This window comes from Bison bison, unplaced genomic scaffold (assembly GCF_000754665.1).
Source record: "Bison bison bison isolate TAMUID 2011002044 unplaced genomic scaffold, Bison_UMD1.0 scf7180017864293, whole genome shotgun sequence".
In the NCBI taxonomy this organism is placed as follows: Eukaryota; Metazoa; Chordata; class Mammalia; order Artiodactyla; family Bovidae; genus Bison; species Bison bison.
Genome location: NW_011494865.1, coordinates 4472109 through 4492323, shown reverse-complemented (window position 1 = coordinate 4492323; position 20215 = coordinate 4472109). Strand labels below are relative to the sequence as shown.

Sequence of the window (20215 nt, the reverse complement as noted above, 5' to 3'; positions counted from 1 at the left end):
GAAAACAAAGTGATAAAGATTTTTCAACTGCATGCATTTCTAGTTCTTTGCCAGATTCTTAGGCTATAAAAATTCGTAAAAGAAGTTGATGTAAAGTAAATACGTGACGGTTATGTTGAAGGGTTTTCAGAACTGGAGACACTAAGATATATTTATTTAGTTGGAAGAGGAAGTGGCAATAAGAGCCTTTCAATTATAATGACCATTTTAGAGTTCATTAGAAACTACCATCCATAAACACATCTGAGCCTGTGCCCCCTCTTAAGATGTCCTGTAGGTATGTGCGTTGTGCATGCTAAGTCGCTTCAGTCACATCCAACTCTGTGCAACCCTATGGATTGTAGCTCACCAGGCTCCTCTGTCCACGGGATTCTCCAGTCAAGAGTACTGGAGTGGGATGCCATATCCTCCTCCTAGTAGGTACAACAGCAAGTAAGTCTTTGGGAGCCAGAGGACGTCGGCTCTCTAAATACATCTAACTAAATACAACCATCTTCTATGTTGTAGCAGGTAACGAGGACTATTTTAAAACAGTAGCTTTAAGAGAGCTTATTTTTGAAAACTTGGAGTGAAACCCTTCTCAAAAAATGTGCTGTTAGGGTTTTCCTTTTATGTAATGAAAGAACAATAAAAGGCAGGTGGAATTATACTAGGGGAAAAATAGAAATTACATTTCTCAAGCACAAGTGCTAGGATGGAGTGAAGAAAAATGGTAACAACCATCTCTATCTGAGGTGGGATCTATTTTAATGTACTTAAAATACATGACTATGACTGAGTGCTTAAAGAAAGAAATGCAGAGGAAAGTGAAAGTTAACATATGTGCCTGACATTTTATTTTCTATTCTCAAGGGTGTATTTTTAACCCTGGGACAGAGTTAGTATCCCAAATCTTTATTCTACCATAAACTAATCTGTTTCTTGTCCTCTTCTCTCTTTTCCAAGTCACTCTACAGAGTCTGATGATAACAATTTGGTACCCCTTAATTCATTCTTATGGTACCCTTGCAGAGAGTTCAAAATCCACACACTTTAACTTATGTCAACATACCAAGAAACCAAGATGTCAAGACAACAGATTTGGTTTAGTGATGACACTTGAAAGACTGTATTAAAGATGAAGACCATTTCATGTCACACAGTCCCGTCTACTCTGAGTTCAGACACTGCGACAAATAAAAACACAGCTGATGCTGACGAAACATGACCCTATGTGATGTGGCCAGTGGAACTTATGCTCTTCAACAGCAGCTCTTGAGGTAGAAGACTGACTCATCACTAAATATGTGAATAATATCTACGTTAATAATGGTTCAATATCAAAGTTTAAAAGCTGCACAAAGACGCTGTGAGAGTCCTGTATGTATACTTCTGTAAGAAGCTAAGTAAAGTCAATCACAGGCAGGTTTCCAATGAGACTGTTTTCCTTATGGAGTTTTAAAATATATATATATATTTCTTTAAGATTTTTATATATTCTATGCATTGATCTTCCATTTCCTTGCAACACTTGTAGTTCAAATCAAGGAAGGAAAATTGAACCTTAAAAACTGTGGGTCCCTCCTTTGCTTGCATCCAGTCCTCACAGACAGACGCAGGAGGCCAGTCCGGCTCAGGAGAGTGGGGGGCAGGGGCCTGGGCGAGGACCTGTGCTGGGGGCGTCCCAGGGCAGGTGAGGAGATACTGGGAAGGAGGGCATCTAACAGACTCCCGGAGTAGCCATTTGGTCAGAGATCACTGGACTCAGGAGGTTAAATATATGCAGAAACAGAATTTTTAGGGCTCCTTCTAGACAATCCAGTTCTGTAAATAGGTAATTCATTTTATGTTTTAAAAATACTGGTTTTGAACAAACCAGGTATGGTTATAGTACATGCTGTGTATCTTCAGGTGGTCAGAAGACCAACTGGCCTGTTCTAGAGGTGGTGGTCTTTCTTTGATTAGCAGTAGCAAGTCCCATGAGCTTATCCTGGAGGCAGGCAGTTAGGAGAAGCACGCAGCTGAGGACAGCATGGAGAGCGCTGGTGAGGAGGGGCAGAGATGCTCCCTTCTCAGAGCCCCAGAGGTCCCTCTCAGACAGAGGGTAAGAACGCAACTGTGCATTTTATTAGTCTCCGAAGGAAACCGAAGTCTCTGCTTGTTTCATAAACAGCCTTCTATAAATGCCTGCAGACACCGTCCCTGATCCTGACAACACCTCAGGTAAAGATGGAAAGTACTAGACCTGGCGTGGATGGTGCAGTGAAAATGATGCCTAAACACAAAGCTCAGAGCCCAGCCTTGGCCTCCGGTCCCCTGACCCAGGAAACAGCACAACTGCTCACAGATTGGAAGAGAATGAGCTTTGTTGTTTGGTCGCCGAGTCGTGTCTGACTCTTTTGTGACTCCATGGACTGTAGCTCACCAGGCTACATGGGATTCCATGGGATTTCCCGGGCAAGAATACTGGAGTGGGTTGCCATTTCCTCCTCCAAGGGGTCTTCCCAACCTGGGGATAGAACCTGCGTCTCTTGCACTGACAGGCAGGTTCTTTACCACTGAGCTCCCTGGGAATCCCACGGGAAAGAGCTACTGGGCTAATAATAAAGATCTGTGAGGGCAGGCAAAGAGCAGTTCAGAAGCACAGTCAGGGGATAAGAAAACAGGCAGCACTGCTCATTTTTTCATTTTCCCTCTGGACAGGACCTCTGCATAGGGGGTGTGAATGAAGTCATAGAGCTGCCGTGCACTGGCCGTGTTCCCCAGCATGCTCGCCAGCTCGTCGAAGGGCAGGCTTGCTAATTCAGCGATGTTCTTGACGTGGTTCATCAAGGAGCGACAGTTTTTGGCATTTATCCCTGGCATTTTTAACAAGAAGTCCTGGGGACCGGGGTTATACTTCTCTGCCTCGGGGAGAGTCTCGGAATCGGCGGACACAGCCATGGCGGTGGTGGCGTCTGGCTGTGGCTTGTTCTGCTTCAACTCCTCAAACAGCTCGGCAGTGGCGTGTGGGGAGGGGCACCAGAGGATCCGGAGCCGGGGGAAGTGCAGCGTGAGGAGGGTGAGCTTGGAGCTGACATCGTTGCTGGAGATCTCCTGATGGAAGGCGCCGCGAGACATGAGAGAGAAAGGCTTAGTGGGGTCGAACTCGATCAGAAGCATCGGCCGCTTGTAGTAGCGGGACATGGAGATGCACTGGCTGTAGAGGCGGCCGTTGTTCAAAGAGCCAATCAGATCACTGATGCTTTTGCGCTCCACGCACATTTCCGGAGTCAGGATGTAGTCTCCGACCTCCAGGGTCACTGGCTCGATGTCGATGCCCCGGCGGTGGATCAGAGACGGGAGCTCACTTCGAAACTCCCGCATGTCCACAACGATGCTCTGCTGGGTACCATTCTGCTCCTGGCCGCCTGAGAAGAAAAAAAAGCATTTAAAGAAACGTTGCTGAGGAGTAACTCTCAAAGATGGAAGATCACAATTAAAGTCAGATGTCTGTGTTTCTGCTATTAGTCTCCCATGCCTGGTTACACAATATTACGTTATTCCACATTTTTCTGTATTTTCAAAAAGGTTTATTTACGGTTGAAGGCAATTTCCCTTAAACTAAATAAAGCTACTAGGAAATTGGGGTCTCTTGGTAAATACTTCCTTACACAGAATTCACAGACACCAGCACTCACCATCATCTTCCCTCTGGGGCTCCTCTTCGCCCCTCACTGATACATTGACCACTCTTTACTGATCGTCACCCCAATTCCTAGCACAGCGCCTCGCACGCAGGAGATGCTTAGTAATGTTCTCTCGATAAACTGCCATGTGAGCTGCTGTGAGAAATTTTTAAGCTTTTCGGGCATGGAAGAAGCTGGGAGAAACAGGAACACAGAGCTTCTCCCACTAACGTGCATATGAATCGCCTGGGATGGACTGACAACACCTACTGCATTCTGTAGGTGTGGAAGAGGGCCCAAGAGCCTGCATTTCTAACAAGCTCCCAGGTGACGCCAACACTGCTGGCTGAAGGACTACATAATGGCTTCTGTAGGTAGAATAATGCCCCTACGGAAGATGTCTCTGTTCTAACCCCTGGAAGCTGCCAATATGTTACTTTACACAGCAAAGGGGACTCTGGAAACGTGATTAAATTAGGGGTCTCAAGACTGGGAGATTCTTCTGGATTATTGAGACAGGTCCAAGGGCCCTTATAAGCAAAGGAAGGAAGCAGGAAGCTCAGAGGCAGAGCTGCTGGTGTTGAAGGTGGAGGAAGGAGCCACGAGCGAGGGAGCAGGCAGCCCTGGATGACCTGGAAGAGGAAAGGATTCTCCCCCAGAGCCTCCAGAGGGAGTGCAGCCCTGCAGACACCTTCTTTTTAACTCAGTGAAACCCATTTGGACTTTGGATTGTATAATAACTGTTAGATAACGACTGCATGTTCTTTCAAGACACTAAAGTTTGTGGCAATTTGTTACAGCAGCAAAAGGGAAGCTAATAGGAGTGCTGAGAAGACTGGACTCAGAGGGCAGATTCTGTGAATAGCTTTCCGTGTGGCACCCGCAGGCTCTATCTTCCTTCATATTGCCAGGTATCTTGCTGTCCTGCATGAAATGTCCCCAACCTGTTGGAGTTAGGAATCTTCTTCAAAAGACACAGATGCTCTGAGGCCGTGCTTCCCAAAGTATGGTCCAAGGACCACTTCCATCAGATGCTGACCCCGTTTCAGATCTATCGAATCAGAATTTCTATGGAGTGGGGTCCAAGAATCTAGAGTTTTAACAAGCATAAGAGGCTATTCTGAAGTACAGTGAATTCTGAGATACAATGCTTTAACTGCGTTGACCCCACCAAAGGAGAAAGCGACTCAGCCACACTGTTTTTCCCATGCCACCTGGCTGAAGGCACTGCTGAAATGGGGATCTGGGGAGTGGGAGGGACATGGTCATCCTCGGACTGCAGTGCAAGGGGCATCCAGCATGCCTTGGTGGAAGGCCACTGCCTGGATCTGCAGGGCAGTGAGAGTACCACACACCCGGGGTCTAGAAAAGTGCCAAGAAGCAATCAGCAAACCCTGGAAGGGGTGGGAATGCACCCTGAACAAAGCACCGTCTCTTATCTATGAGGACACTGGCCTCTTAGGGTTAACGTAAGAACCTAATCATCATTCACAAAAGCTTCTTGGCAAAAGTACATTCTGAATCTCAACCAATGCTGGAACGTAACTTATTTCCGATGCTGGTGCCTAGAACACAACCCCTCTTATCTTATGGGTGAGGAGCCCGAGATTCAGGAAAGACATGTGGTTAGTGAACAGCAGAGTTCAGACCGGGATATGAGAGCAGACACCCCCGTTGAAGAGCTTGTTGAGAAAAACCAAGCTGCAGAGAGACTCTGGAACCCCACAGCCTCTGGCACGGGCAGCAGGAGAGCTCGGCAGAGGGCGGGACTCACCGGCTTTGCGTGTGTCGGTGGTAGCATTGGCAGACACGCAGCCTCTCACAAGGTCGAGGTTCGTTTCGTCTCTGCCTTCTCTTTCTTCAGGGATGACCATGCTAGCCTTTTCCCTGGGGGTGGGAGGAACACATCTTCAACCTCTTTGAATTAATTTCAAAATTCCTGATTTTAGAAAATGATCTACAGAACTGTAGTGCTAAAAGAGAACCCAGGAAACATCAGAAGGAAATATGCAGAGAGAAGCGATGGGGAATGGAAGCAGAAAGAGTTCCTTGGTTGGGTACTTCTGCTCATCTTCTGGAGTTAAAAAAGAAAAAAACTTACTTATTTTCTATTCTGTATGTCCTCCAAACACTTTGAGTCATGAAATAAGCATGTGGACATTGCCACAAAGAGGTTACTCAAGAGTTTTTATACAAATGTGCTAAATGTGTTACTGAGCACTGAAAAGATTTCAAATAATTTATATTCCAATATTTTCAGAGAAATCATAAGATAATTAAAGACCAATGATTAAAGACATGAAAACAGAAATGGCCAAACTAACTTTGATTTGAAAAACTCTAGGTTGGAGGCCCCATTAAACACTCTCCAGTTTTAAAGGAAAATCATGATTAATACAAGAAAGCAAATTTCCAACAGAGATTTAAACAAAAAAATCGACATCTCAGGTTATACAGTACAGCAGTATTGATTCACTAACTTAGCTGTTCGTTTAAAATATTTAGGGTAGGCTCCCACGTACTATGGGAGGTATTTTGGATACAAATATGGTTACCCAATAATTTATGTCTTCAAGAAAGCTTAGCACTTTAAGCTGGTAGATTGACAAGCCTATAGAAACCTAACTCAGATTTGCCATCAGGAACCAGAATCATGACAGGACCCTCAATAACCACAGAAGACTAAGCCAGGCTTGCCATCATCTGATTTTTCAAAACCAGTAAAAGGATGTTAGAATCAGTTCAGGAAACAGCGAGCTCTGTGTGTCCTTTTGTGCCAGGTTAACAGAAAAGATGTGTAAGATTGCGTCTGTGCCCTGGCTTGGCTTGCAACCGAGTTGAGGAAATACAGCAACATGAAAAACAACTGTGGAACTGACTGCCTACAGTAAGAGAGTCTGCAGAAGGTGAAACAAGGGGAATCATTAGCAACAAGAAATCATTCCAACAAGGGCTCATTCCCAAGGGTTTTCCAAAGAAAGATAAAATCAGATGGAGCAATTCCTCAGCCACTCTGGATACACAATGTCTTAGGGCACGGTACCATAAAGAGGTACCACGGGTGAACAGAAACTCAAGTTTATAAATTCTATACTATTTGAAATAATATACAAATGCAAAGTTGTTATTTGTGTAACACTTTATGAACAGATTGTTGTTCTAGTTCTGTTCTTGCCCATTATTCTCAACACCAGTGTCAGGGTGGTTACTGCAGAATTCTTTGCAGTGATCACAGGTCCAAAGTCACTCAGTACTGCCCTGTCACACCCACCAGACTCCAGCTGGGGACAAATGGCGAACTGTCCAGAGAACTCAATGCTCTTAAATTTCTTTTACATTTGGGATCAACATGGGGGATTTTTTCCCCTCTTTATCTCCACTTACCCTACTGGCTAAGCCAACACAGGCAGGGGCAGCCTCCTTTCCTACTCAATCTGTTATCTGTGCATGGCTGCAGAGCACATGGGGTTAAAATTCAGACTCTGCATCCACATGTTGTGGATTTGAAACCACTTACTGGCTGTGTTAACTTTAGGTGAGTTTTTTAAAGGCTCTGTCCCTCAATTCTGTGTGTAAGATGGGAAGAATACTAAAACCTAACCTCAACAGGTTAGAAGGAAGCACAAGCTGGAATCAAGATTGCCAGGAGAAATATCAATAACCTCAGATATGCGGATGACACCACCGTTATGGCAGAAAGTGAAGAAAAATAGAGAGCCTCTTGATGAAAGTGAAAGAGGAGAGTGAAAAAGTTGGCTTAAAGCTCAACATTCAGAAAACTAAGATCATGGCATCCAGTCCCATCACTTCGTGGCAAATAGATGGGGAAACAGTGGAAACAGTGGCTGACTTTATGTTTCTGGTCTCCAAAATCACTGCAGATGGTGATTGCAGCCATGAAATTAAAAGACGCTTACTCCTTGGAAGGAAAGTTATGACCAACTTAGACAGCATATTCAAAAGCAGAGACATTACTTTGTCAACAAAGGTCCGTCAAGCCAAGTCAAGCCTTGTCTAGTCAAGGCTATGGTTTTTCCAGTGGTCATGCATGGATGTGAGAGTTGGACTATAAAGAAAGCTAAGCACCGAAGAATTGATGCTTTTGAACTGCGGTGTTGGAGAAGACTGTTGAGAGTCCCTGGGACTGCAAGGAGATCCAACCAGTCCATCCTAAAGGAGATCAGTCCTGGGTGTTCAGTGGAAGGACTGATGTTGAAGCTGAAACTCCAATACTTTGGCCACCTGATGCGAAGAGCTGACTCATTTGAAAAGACCCTGATGCTGGGAAAGATTGAGGGCAGGAGGAGAAGGGGACGATGGAGGATAAGATGGTTGGATGGCATCACCGACTCAGTGGACATTGGGTTCGGGTGGACTCCGGGAGTTGGTGATGGACAGGGAGGCCTGGTGTGCTGGAGTTCATGGGGTAGCAAAAAGTTGGACACGACTGGGCGATTCATGACTGAACTGAACTGAACCTCAACAGACTGTTATAAAGATCATGTAATATATGTAAGGCTCTCAGAGTAGTACCCGGAACATAACAAGCACCATATGTTAGCTTTTATTAATATTATAAGTGTGTGTGCTCAGTAACTCAGTCATGTCTGACTCTGTGGCCCTCATGGACTGTAGCCCACGAAGCTCCTCTGCCCATGCAATTTTTCAGGCAAGAATACTGGAGTGGGTTGCCATTTCCTCCTCCAGGGGATCTTCCCGACCCAGGGATTGAATCTGTGTCTCTTGTGTCTCCTGCACTGGCAGGTTGATTCTTCACCACTGAGCCACCTGGGAAGTCCTATAATGTAGTAACCTCATCCCCTAATTATCCATGACTATGCTAAAAAAAACTGTGAAGGAAATGGCAATCTACTCCAGTATTCTTGCCTGTAAAATTCCATGGACAGAGGAGCCTGGCGGGCCACGGTCCACAGGGTCGCAAATAGTCTGACACGACCAAACACGCACTTGCATGCTAAAAAACAGATTTCTTTCAAATGATTCTGCAACTGCTTCAGTTAATACTGTTAAACAAAACAGCTAGTTTAGTATGAAATGTTATAACTGCAAATTAAATTTCAGAAAAAAACATACTCCTGAAATGAAACCAGGGTTGTGAAGAAAATATTAAGTCTTCCTAACCAGTAACTCAAATTAGTTGAACAGAAATTTGTCATACTTAAAAATATTCAGTCCCTTATTCACATTTAGCATAATCAAATTACTGTATGTGACAGATACAAAATAATAATTGAACAATTCAGATTCCTACATCCACCTGAAATACTGTGGTTTCTTAATATTGCTCTAACATCTCTAGTGGTATTTGAATAGCTTGTACAACGTGATAACACAGGGAGGAGGTACTGGAGGAGTCTCTTCAAATGGGCATTTATTCAAGTCCTCATGCTAACCCATTTTGTGATATTTTTTTAACTGTAAAATTTCAAATAATCTAACCCTTCCCTTTGAAAAGTGGTGACCTCTCCAAAACTATGTTTACTCATAATGTTATTACTAATTTTTTGACCCCGGGAACATTTTATTATCAATACTGAGACATGTAATCTTTTTTCTCTTTACTTGTCATCTGTAACCTACTGATCTCTAGTCCAGCCAAACAGTCCTTTCACTGCCAGCTTGCCTGATTCATTCCTGTCTGGTTATTTTAAACAGCAGCGTTGCTTTTGTTCTTACAAAATCACTTGTGGAGGTCCTGGCAACAGCGCATTTCCTCAGTCTCCCATTACATTTTTCTCTAAGTCCAGGCTCAGTGCAAATGCTCTTTCAGCCACGCACCTCACATATATTTTGCTTTTCAAAACAAACACTTCTCAAATTCCCCAAGTTTTCTGGGAAAGTAAATATCTTAAGGTTCTAAAGAGTGTTACTATCTGTGTGATATGGAAAGACCTAACATAATACCCAGACAGTCACCGGTGAGAGAGTTAGAAACTAGGCCAGGCCATATAGATAAAATTACACCAAAATCTGGTATGGAAATTGCTGTAGAAATTGCAATGTAGGAGAAAGCCTACATCCTGGGTTCTGCTGAGGGACGTTTCCAGTCAAGGCCAGGCTGATCTGAGCCTTGTCACTGAGCCCTTTGAGTTTAGAGTCCCTCGTATAAGCTGGGAAATGCACGCGGGTCCCCAAGGCCTGGCTACAGTCCACTGATGGCACTCGTTTCCAGGCTACATGCTGATGAACTGGAGAAGACGCAGCTGTGGGGAGGAGGCCTGGCGCACACAACTCACCTACTCGGATGCTACAGGCACCCTGGGCTACAGCTCTGGGCAGGAAAGGGTTCAGAGAGCAGGCCTGGGATGCTCAAACCTTGCACATTCCCAAGAAAGGCCTGTCTCCTCAGCCTGTCTTCCTGGAAACCCCTGGCCAGCTTCTGGGAGCTGAGCTCTGAGTTCTTGGACTACTCCGCCTGATAAGAGGATCACACAGCAGGCCCCAGTGTGATTTATGGTGAATACGTTTCATCTCTAGGGAGCCGGAGTCTGTCCCTTGAGTACTGCATCTGCATGACTAACTCCCAGTAAAAACGCTGGACCCCAAGTCTTGGGTTAGCTTCCCTGAGGATAATGCTGAGTGTGTGGTGTCACACACGGATGCCAGAATTAAGCACTTCCCTGGGAACTCACTGGAAGAGGACACTCGGAAGCTCACGCTGGGTTTCTCCTGGACTTGGCTCTGTGCTTTCTTTCTCTCTGCTGATTTTACTCTGTGTCCTTTCTCTGTAATTAGCCACAATGGTGAGGACCCCAGTTTATCTGACTCCTGTGGGTCTTTCTGGTGACTCACTGAGCCTGAGGGTGGTCTTTAGGGACCCTCAACGTAAACACCAACAACCTCATCTGAATATCTTAGTTCCATGTGCTCATTGTAATCTAGAGACAGTCACTTGTAATCAGAGAAGCCTGAGGCAAAGGATATTTAAAAAGAGTGAAGGAGCCAATTAGGAGGTTACTGGCCCACATCCAGGGGCACCAATTCTTTGACTCCATTTCCTCAATATCGCTTAAATCTCTCCCCTTCTATCCATCAACCTAATCTTAGCTGCCACTGGTTCTTATCGGACAACTGCAATAGCTTCCTGACTACTTCCCTACTCCATCCATTCCGAGTTTGGTGCCAGGTGTTCTGAAAACACACTACGGCATTCTCCTACTTAGAACTCTGCAGTGCTGTCTTACGGCCTTCAGAGTCGAGTTCTGAATCCTTAACCGGCCTCCTGCACCTCTGAGCTTTCACACACACTCTTGAACAACACAACCCTAGGCCCACTTCTATCTACTTAGCAACCACCACACATGCTCCCTAGGTCAGCTTAAAGGTCACCCCTTCAGAGATGCTGCCCCTGACGCAGCCCCTGCCCCTGACCCTCTGACACACTCTCATTCGATACCATTTTCTTTCACCTTTGCAGGCTACAGCCTGCAAGTGTTTATTAGACTGTGCATAACCATTCAATGTTTGTCTTTTACACTAGCGGATAAGCTCTAGAAGACAGAACTGAGCTTTTTTTCTGCACCACTGTAAGTCTAGCACTTTAATGTGAGCATAGGAATTGGCTCATAATAGATGCTCAAGAAATATCTGTTGACTGAGTCTTGGGAGATGAAGGTCTAGGAGACACAGAGAGAGAAGCTAAAAGTTCTGAACAGGAAGAGGAAGTCTGTATAACAGACATGGTTATTACACTTTTTGGAATATTTTTTTCAAAAAGCATATATACACACATATAAAATATCCTCCATGGATTATAGCTCACCAGGCTTTTCTGTCCATGGAATTCTCCAGGCAAGAATCCTGGAGTGGGTAGCCATTCCCTTCACCAGGGAATCTTTCAAACACAGAGATCAAATCCAGTCTCCCTCACTACAGGCAGATTCTTTACCATCTGAGCCACCAGGGAAGCCCACAAACTATCCTCCAGAACACATTAATAGAAAATACTTATCCACAAAACACCAGACAGGAAAAAGTCAGTTTTCATTTCAATTGCAAAGAAGGGCAATGCCAAAGAATGTTCAAACTACCATACAATTGTGCTCATTTCACACGCTAGCAAGGTAATGTTCAAAATCCTTCAAGCTAGGCTTCAACAGTATGTGAACCGAGAAATTCTAGATGTACAAGCTGGATTTAGAAAAGGCAGAGGAACCAGAGATCAAATTGCCAACAATGATTGGATCACAGAAAAAGCAAGAGAATTCTAGAAAAACATCTGCTTCACTATGTTAAAGCCTTTGACTGTGTGGATCATAACAAACTGTGGAAAATTCTTCAAGAGATGGGAATACAAGACCACCTGACCTGCCTCTTGAGAAACCTGTATGCAGGTCAAGAAGCAAGAGTTAGAACTGGACATGGAACAATGGAGAGGTTCAAAATTGGGAAAGGAGTTGTTTATTCAACTTAAATGCTTATTTAACTTCTATGCAGAGTACATCATGCGAAATGCTAGGTTGGATGAATCACAAGCTGGAATCAAGACTGCTGGGAGAAATATGAACCACCTCAGATATGCAGAAGATACCACCCTAATGGCAGACAGTAAAGAGGAACTAAAGAGCCTCTTGATGAAGGTGAAAGAGAAGAGGAAAAAAGCTTGCTTAAGACTCAATATTCAAAAAAAGAAGATCTTGGCATCCAGTGCCATCACTTCATGGCAAACAGAAGGGGAACAGTAGGCATGTACAGACGCTGAGAAGGGACCATAAAACAAGTTAAGCACCAAAGAATTGATGCTTTTCAACTGTGATGCTAGAGAAGACTCTTGAGTCCTCTGGACCACAAGGAGATCCAACCAGTCAATCCAAAAGGAAATCAACCCTGCATATTCACTGGAAGGACCGATGCTGAAGCTCCAATACTCTGGCCACCTGATGCAAAGAGCAGACTCATTGGAAAAGATCCTGATGCTGGGAAAAATTGAGGGCAGGAGAAGGGGGAAACAGAGTTTGAGATGGTTGGATGACATCAGTGACTCGATGGACGTGAGTTTGAGCAAACTCCGGGAGATGGTGAAGGACAGGGAAGCCTGGCGTGCTGCAGTCAGACACTACTTAACAACTGAACAACAATGAAACAGATTCACAGACATAGAGAAAAGACTTCACAAGGTGGAGAGGGGCTGGGAGAGGGAAGGAATGGGAGTTATATGTGTGTAACTGAATCACTTTGGTATACAGTGGAAATTAACACAAATTACAAATCAACCATACTTCAATAAAAAAATAAAAAGAAACTATATTTTCACAGGCTGAAAGGACTGCCCCATAACTGTGGATCGATAGCTGTAAGAATCCTTGCCTAAGGCACGCCACAATCACAGAGGAGAGGAAGCGGAGGGAAGGACAGCACAGGGTGCTGCCCCCATACTGTGCTGAGTGTCTTTACAGGGACTCACTGGCACTGATTCAGGAGGTGCTCCTGTGTCTGGAAACCATTCCTGGATGCACTGGGGTATCTGCATATTTTAGGCATCTACTGAAAGCTCATAGCCAGTGCTGAAGAATGGCTGTCCATTTTGAAACTCTGTCGAGGTCCTGGCTGGGTAACTACCACTAAAAGTGACTTCTGCCCTCTCATTGTCACTGCTGTGTTGCCAGCGTCCGAGGCTTTTAAGACTGGTTTGGCTCGGTCCCAGCCAGGCTAGGCCATGGTCTCCTCTCATCTAGCCTCTTCTCTATCTCAGCTCAAGGATTCCCTGTCCAGCCCCTACCCTGGCTCTTGGGGCCCCTGAGAGACCACCTGATCCATCTTCTCTCACCAAGCTGCCATCTCCTTGACAACATTCCTTGGGGGATGTTATCAGCTTTCTCAGATACCTACAGGTAAGAGGCAGCCATGCAGTTTGCTAATATCTCACTTAGGAACATTTTCCTTCTATTAAACCAAAAGTTTTTTCTATCTGGATCTGGAACATTAAAGGATACTCATTCTCAAAAAACACACATCTGTTCAGACAAATGTCACACTTTTATAAAAATGTTTTCTCAGAGTGATTCTATTGATATGAACTGACCAGGTCATAAAAGTATTTTCGGGTAAAGAGTAAAGCAGTCACTCACCCAAGACAATGGAGATTTCACAAGGGGGAAAAAAATCATGATTCCAAGGTAAGGGAGAAATCTTGGACATGGGGGAGGGGGAGAGCACATGCTGGTGCTTTAGGTTTTATTTCTTTACAAACAAAAAAGCAGTTTTCTTCACGTTTCTAATAGTCTATCAAACCCCTGAAAAGCAAATAGGGATGGTGGAGAGGCAGGGAAAAACTAAATGGGTGCTGAACCATGTAAACCCTGGGGGGTTATCAGACCACAGGTGTATCTTGACGTGACTCTCCCTAGCACCTAAGGGCTAGTAGATATTCCCTCACCTAGATCCAGAGGAGCCTCTGGATCTCAAAGGCCTTTGATTCCTTCATACTGATCTCCTGTGTATTTACCTTATGAGCTTTTCAAAAGCTTCCTTTTCTTTCCGCAAAGCAGTGAGATAGCGCTGTTCCTCCGTTGAACCTCCGTATATAAGAAAGTAAACCCTGCAAGTTAAGACAGATCTCTTTTAGGCTGCAAACACATAATTTTTAATCCCTGGAAGGAAAAGCGTGAAATCAGCAAATCAGAGTGTTCAAATAATAAATATTTGATGGAGAAGAAAAGGTTCCATTAATCACATACTTGCTAAAATTAAGCAGCCTAAACCCCACCTGTTAAAGGTCTCATTACCACATGGGCTTTTTTTTTTCCCTTTCTTCTTTCACCAAGAGGAATGGAGTTTAGGTAAACACTGAAATATAACAAAGAGGGATAGAATAATTCTTTCCTCATAACTATAAACAAATCAGAAAACACAATCTTAGCGGCTTCTCTTTTTTCAATTTTTTCTTTGCACCCCTGCCAAACAATCGTTTAAAAAGTTGGAGAGCAGTTGTAAAAGCCAGCTTAGGAAAGTTCATGTTAGTGAAAAGTAAACAAATGAAATCTATATGACCTTTATCTTCACAAGTAATTTCTCAGATCCTTTTTATTCATGTCTTAACAGAACCAAGCCATCACACATTTTATATAAACACCAGGACACAGAGGACATATGGATTATATCAAGTGCCTCAAGAAATAATTTGACATACTCTTTTCTCTTATAAAAGGCCAGCTTTCTATCTTGTTTGTTGCTAAGAAGCTGAATGAAGCACCTTTTCTTCACCTTCTATCAGAGATATTTTTCCTTTTTAACCCTCCATTTTTCTTTCGACCTTCATCTTCCTAGATTGCATTTTTTTAAAGGGTGAACATGGAAAAGGCCACTGGCCAATGAGTCCAGAGACCCCCAGCTCTGCCACGAATCTACCAAGTGGCTGCGGGCAAGTCATTCACCGCCTCTGAGCCTCAGTTTCTCCCTGCTGAACTGAGTGGTTGAACTCCAAAGCTCCTTCCATTTCTGACACTTTGTTTCTAAGCATCACACAGTATTATCAGGCAACAGAGAACTTGGGTGCACACAAGCTATTTACAGTATTGATCAATGGTAAAGTATGAAAAATTTATCAGCCTGTAATTATTTTACCAGCTTCGTCTAATCTCTTCATCCTGTGTTATTTCTGACCCACCTCCTCCATTCATCTTTACTTGGAAGGGTTGCCTTCGTTAAACTGGCTAGAAAGGTTTCTTTTGGCTCTGTTTTTGGTTCAGGCTGAGTTCAGGATATTAATTTTGCTGTTTATTTCCCTCGGATAATTGGAGAGCCAGAACACTATATTCTTGGGGAGGCACCATTTTCTCATCTGATATTTCTGTAGATTTCTCATCTGATAGCTCTTGAAACTCAAGAAAACTTGGTACAATAATTCCTCAAATACTCCAGTTTTATGTGGCTGTAACTTAAGAGTCACTTCTTCAGATTTAAATGAAAGACACTTTCGAATTATGAAATGATTTCTCTGAGTCATAATTACATTAACATGTGGGAGAAGTTAGGATATTGTAAATTTCTTAGGCTTAGTCAGAGACGGCACCCTATAGGCTACAACCGATGCATTAAGAATATGGCACTGAACAGCAGAAGAGAAGGTTAACAAGAAGGGAGGCATTCCCCCAGATTCCCTGTTTCACTGCAACACTGGATCTCCTTCTCAGGTGTACTTCCCAGACTGATCTGAACCGTCAAACGTTTCATAAACTCAGCCAACATCCCAACAAGGCAGCATTAAAGATCAGAAAGCCCGTGTGCAGCTGGTCTGTCTGTGCTAAATCCTACAGAACTGTGAAGCTGAAGCCTGTAAGGTGAGAGTTCACCTTCCCTACAACTTGCCTGAGAGGCTTCCCGGGCCGAGACGCCCTGTAAATTTCAAGCTGACGCACGAAGGTCAGCTCTGCATCATACAAGACCACGTATCTCGGCTCCACCTCATGGAGCACGCGTGTCAGAGCGTAGGGATCACTGCAGCCCAGGAGCGGGTGGATGATGGTGAGGGGGTCTTTCAGGATTCCGTAGGCGGCATCGGAGGACACATTCATATCAAACTCCTCGTGCTTAATGTCTTCTGTGCAGCTCTCCGGGCTACTGGTCAGCTCTCTTGGGCTGCCCTCCTCAACACCCGCCTCCCCCTCTAGTTCTTCAGTTCTTCCCATCATCTGAGTTAAAGTCAACCTTGGTTTCTTCTTTCTGAGGGCCTTCTCTTTGGCAGGGGGCCTGTCTTTGTCTCGGAGGTCTTTGGGCCTCTTGCTGGATTTCATGATTCTCTTTGAGTCATCTTCCTTCCTTAACCTCATCCATACATCTTCGGCTTTGCTGTCCTTCTCAAAGGTTTTTCTGTAGAGTCTCAACAAGAAGACCTCTGCTCCGACAGTGAGGTACTCTCGCAGCTGGGAACAGGTCCTGTCATCACTTGCGCAAATGAGAACTTGTCCTAAAATTAAAAACAGTGTTATGGAGCTATTAGCTCACTTGCTGCCCTCCTCACTCTGTGCCCCCTCTTCCTGTCCCCCACAAAGAAGACCCATCTCACCTCCTTGGTGCTAAAGATACTTTACAACTTAACAAGGATCTCAGATGCTCATCAAAGACTTTCACCTCTCTGCCAGGATCACTTAAATCTTTTGGGTAAAGTTGAAGCCAGAAATATTTAGAGACTTATGAAAATATAGCTGTGGTATAATGGAAGGTTTAAAGGAGCTCTTTTTAATTAACAATTTTCCAGAGGATCTGGAAATACTAAAATAAATTCCAAATGGACTACAAAGTCAAATGTTAAATAATAAATCATAAAAAAAAAGATGACTCTTCTCCGTCTCTCCATATGAGGATGATTTTCCGGGCTTAAAAGCAATGGGAGAAATCTCAGAGAATACTGATATCTGTAAACTAAGACTGACTCAATACATAGGAGAATTAACTGTGCATTATAAAGTTAAAGACAGGCTGCTCTCAAGCCTTTTGAGATGGACCGCGTTTTGTCTACAGAATGTTCTCTCTCTAAATAAATCCATTTCTAATCTTAAAAAAAGAGCTAAAGACAAAATACAACTTTATACAACTATGATAAATGCTAGTATCTTCAATGTATAAAAAGCTGATACAAACTAAGGACACACTTTAAACCAGCAAAGGAAACTAACACAATTCACAAAGGAAGAAATGCATCTGAGAAAACACTGAGTTCCCGAAACATCAAAATTTCTAACTAGATAGATTTTTTTCTCCAATCAAATGAATAAAACTGTTATACATATGTGATACATGCAGATATACACAAATATATACAGCATCTTCAGTCAATGCTAGCTATGTGAAATAGAGACAAGGTCTTATATTTCCAAAAGAAATGACAATTGATTAAAAAAAAAGAAAAAACTTTCTATATATCAATGTGGTAATATGTTTTGAGAACTTTGAAAATGTCAGTATCATTTGACTCCTTAATTCTACATCCAGAATTAATCTACACTATAACTTTATAGTGTTGTATCTATACTATAACTTTAACAACGTGAAACAGAAAATACACAGAAGAAAACCAGGAAGGAAATATGTCAGGGTTAACAGTGGCTGCAAGACATAATTTTCCCTCTTTTCTTTTTCTTTATACTTTTCACTTTATCTAAGTGGGTATGTATGACTTAGGATCATAAACCTCAGCACCATATGTTCTGTGATAATATCACAGAATAATACTCACAGAAGGACTCTGTGCTTGCCTTTATTGATTTATAGGAGTCAAAGTCCCAATAGATATTCTTGAAAATTTAGTTTTATTTTTTGTCTGATTTTAAAAACTTAGCTCAGGTTCAGTCTATGGTGCTAAATGTTTGAAGACAGTAGCCCTAAAACTTGGAATTTCGTTAGGGCTAGGCCAATGTTACTCCATAGACCAATTAAGGCTTCTTTGAAAAGACTTGCTGACAACTTAAAACATAAGCCCATTAGCTTTCTCCTTGGGGATTTCAGACTCTAAGCTTTAAAGCCTGGTGAACATATATGTGGAGATTAGCTGCATCTTTTATCTTTTTTAATTGAAGTCTAGTTGATTTATAATGTTGTGTTAATTTCTGCTATACAGCAAAGTGACTCAGGTATATACATACATACATTCTTTTTAATATTCTTTTCCATTACAGTTTATCACGGGATATTGATTTGAGTTCCCTGTATATAGTAGGATCTTGTTGTTTATCCATTCTATACATAATAGTTGATTAGCTATATTTTTAAATAGAAGTTTTCCCAAGAACTCAACCAGTAAAACAACCTGCTTTCATGAATATACAATGACTGAACTTGGAGAAAAACCATCCAATAAACAGAAAGGAAGTTGTCACTAAGATTTTGGTGATGTGGCACTTATTCTTCTTATTCTATAGACAAAATAATAGTGTTAAGTTATTTTTAAAGAGCTAATCAAAAGGACTCATTTGCCAGATTTTGAAGGCCAATGTCATCATCTCCTTTTTTCCTACCTGGACCACCAAGGACTTCACTCTCCTTATTCTCTGCCTCAATTTCCTTCAAAACTTCCATGAGTGCTGCCCACTTTGGGTTGCTTTCTAGGACCAGGTCCTTTTTTGTTTCTGTATAGAAATAAATGATAATCTCATTCTATGTGATAATGTTAATCCATAAAGTATTCCAAAGGCTTTGAAAACAACAAATAACACTGGCATTGTTCTACAAGCCTATTCCTTTGCGCTTCCTTCATAATGCTCTACAGAGAGAATCCAGATTCTTGAGAAGGTCTCCTTATGGTCTAAATGAAGACACTTCAAATCCAGATTAACACAGGCTCCATAACGCCTTGACAGAAAGTCATATGCATGGTCACTAATAAGAGATGATTACGTGTCAGCTGTCAACTGTGATGTTATATATAAACTGCTATACAAAATAAAGGAATCAGTACAGAATAAGTTTTTATTATTTCTAAAATCTCCATGATTTTCCTAATGCTGAACATGAGATATAAGCAGACAATAAAACTTTTATTTCTGTAAGTACTCAAATGTATTACTAATGTATTTAATTAAGTTTTGAAATAGATCTTTGCACTAGGCAGGAGATAATGGTTCTATTCCTGGGTTGGGAAAATCTGCTGCAGAAGGGATAGGCTACCCACTCTAGTATTCTTGCGCTTCCCTGGTGGCTCAGCTGGTAAAGAATCTGCCCACAATGAGGGAGACCTGGGTTCGATTCCTGGGTTGGGAAGAAGATCCCCTGGAGAAGGGAAAGGCTAGCCACTCCAGCATTCTGGCCTGGAGAATTCCATGGACTGACTGTACAGTCCATGGGGTGGCAAAGAGTTGGACATGACTGAGCAACTTTCACTTTCACTTATATGTCTTAAAAAGCCAACAATATTCAATATATATTTATTATAATAGTTATAGATGAGTGTGAAACAGAGTCCATTATTTGCCTCATTCTAGTACCTCTGTTTCCTAAAAACTAAAAAGAAAATTCTTAAAGAGATGAGAATACCAGAGTACCTGACCCGCCTCTTGAGAAATCTGTATGCAGGTCAGGAAGCAACAGTTAGAACCAGACATGGAACAATGGACTGGTTCCAAACAGGGAAAGGAGTATGTCAAGGCTGTATATTGTCACTCTGCGTATTTAACTTATATGCAGAGTACATCATGAGAAACGCTGGGCTGGATGAAGCACACCTGGAATCAAGATTGCCGGGAGAAATATCAATAACCTCAGATATGCAGATGACACCACCCTTATGGCAGAAAGTGAAGAACCTAAAGAGCCTCTTGATGAAAGTGAAAGAGGAGAGTGAAAAAGCTGGCTTAAAGCTCCACATTCAGAAAATGAAGATCATGGCATCTGGTCCCATCACTTCATGGCAAATAGATGGGGAAACTGGAAACAGTGTCAGACTTTATTTTCTTGGGCTTCAAAACACTGCAGATGGTGACTGCAGCCGTGAAATTAAAAGACGCTTGTTCCTCGGAAGAAAAGTTATGACCAACCTAGACAGCATATTAAAAAGCAGAGACATTACTTTGCCAACAAAGGTCCGTCTAGTCAAAGCTATGGTTTTTCCAGTGGTC

The 20215-nt window shown here is 42.8% G+C and overlaps 1 protein-coding gene across 1 annotated transcript in view; it reads right to left on the bottom strand.

The window, feature by feature from the left end:
- Nucleotides 1–2474: 2474 nt before the first annotated feature.
- The window catches only part of ERCC4 (excision repair cross-complementation group 4), a 37874-nt gene continuing 20133 nt past the window's right edge, over nucleotides 2475–20215 (bottom strand). The window contains exons 8-12 of the mRNA XM_010850686.1: nucleotides 18620–18730; nucleotides 15975–16572; nucleotides 14113–14205; nucleotides 5422–5534; nucleotides 2475–3389 (exon numbers count right to left, since the gene is read on the bottom strand). Coding sequence (XP_010848988.1) covers nucleotides 2656–3389; nucleotides 5422–5534; nucleotides 14113–14205; nucleotides 15975–16572; nucleotides 18620–18730 — 1649 coding nt within the window. The 3' untranslated portion in view covers nucleotides 2475–2655. The remainder of the gene's footprint in view (nucleotides 3390–5421; nucleotides 5535–14112; nucleotides 14206–15974; nucleotides 16573–18619; nucleotides 18731–20215) is intronic.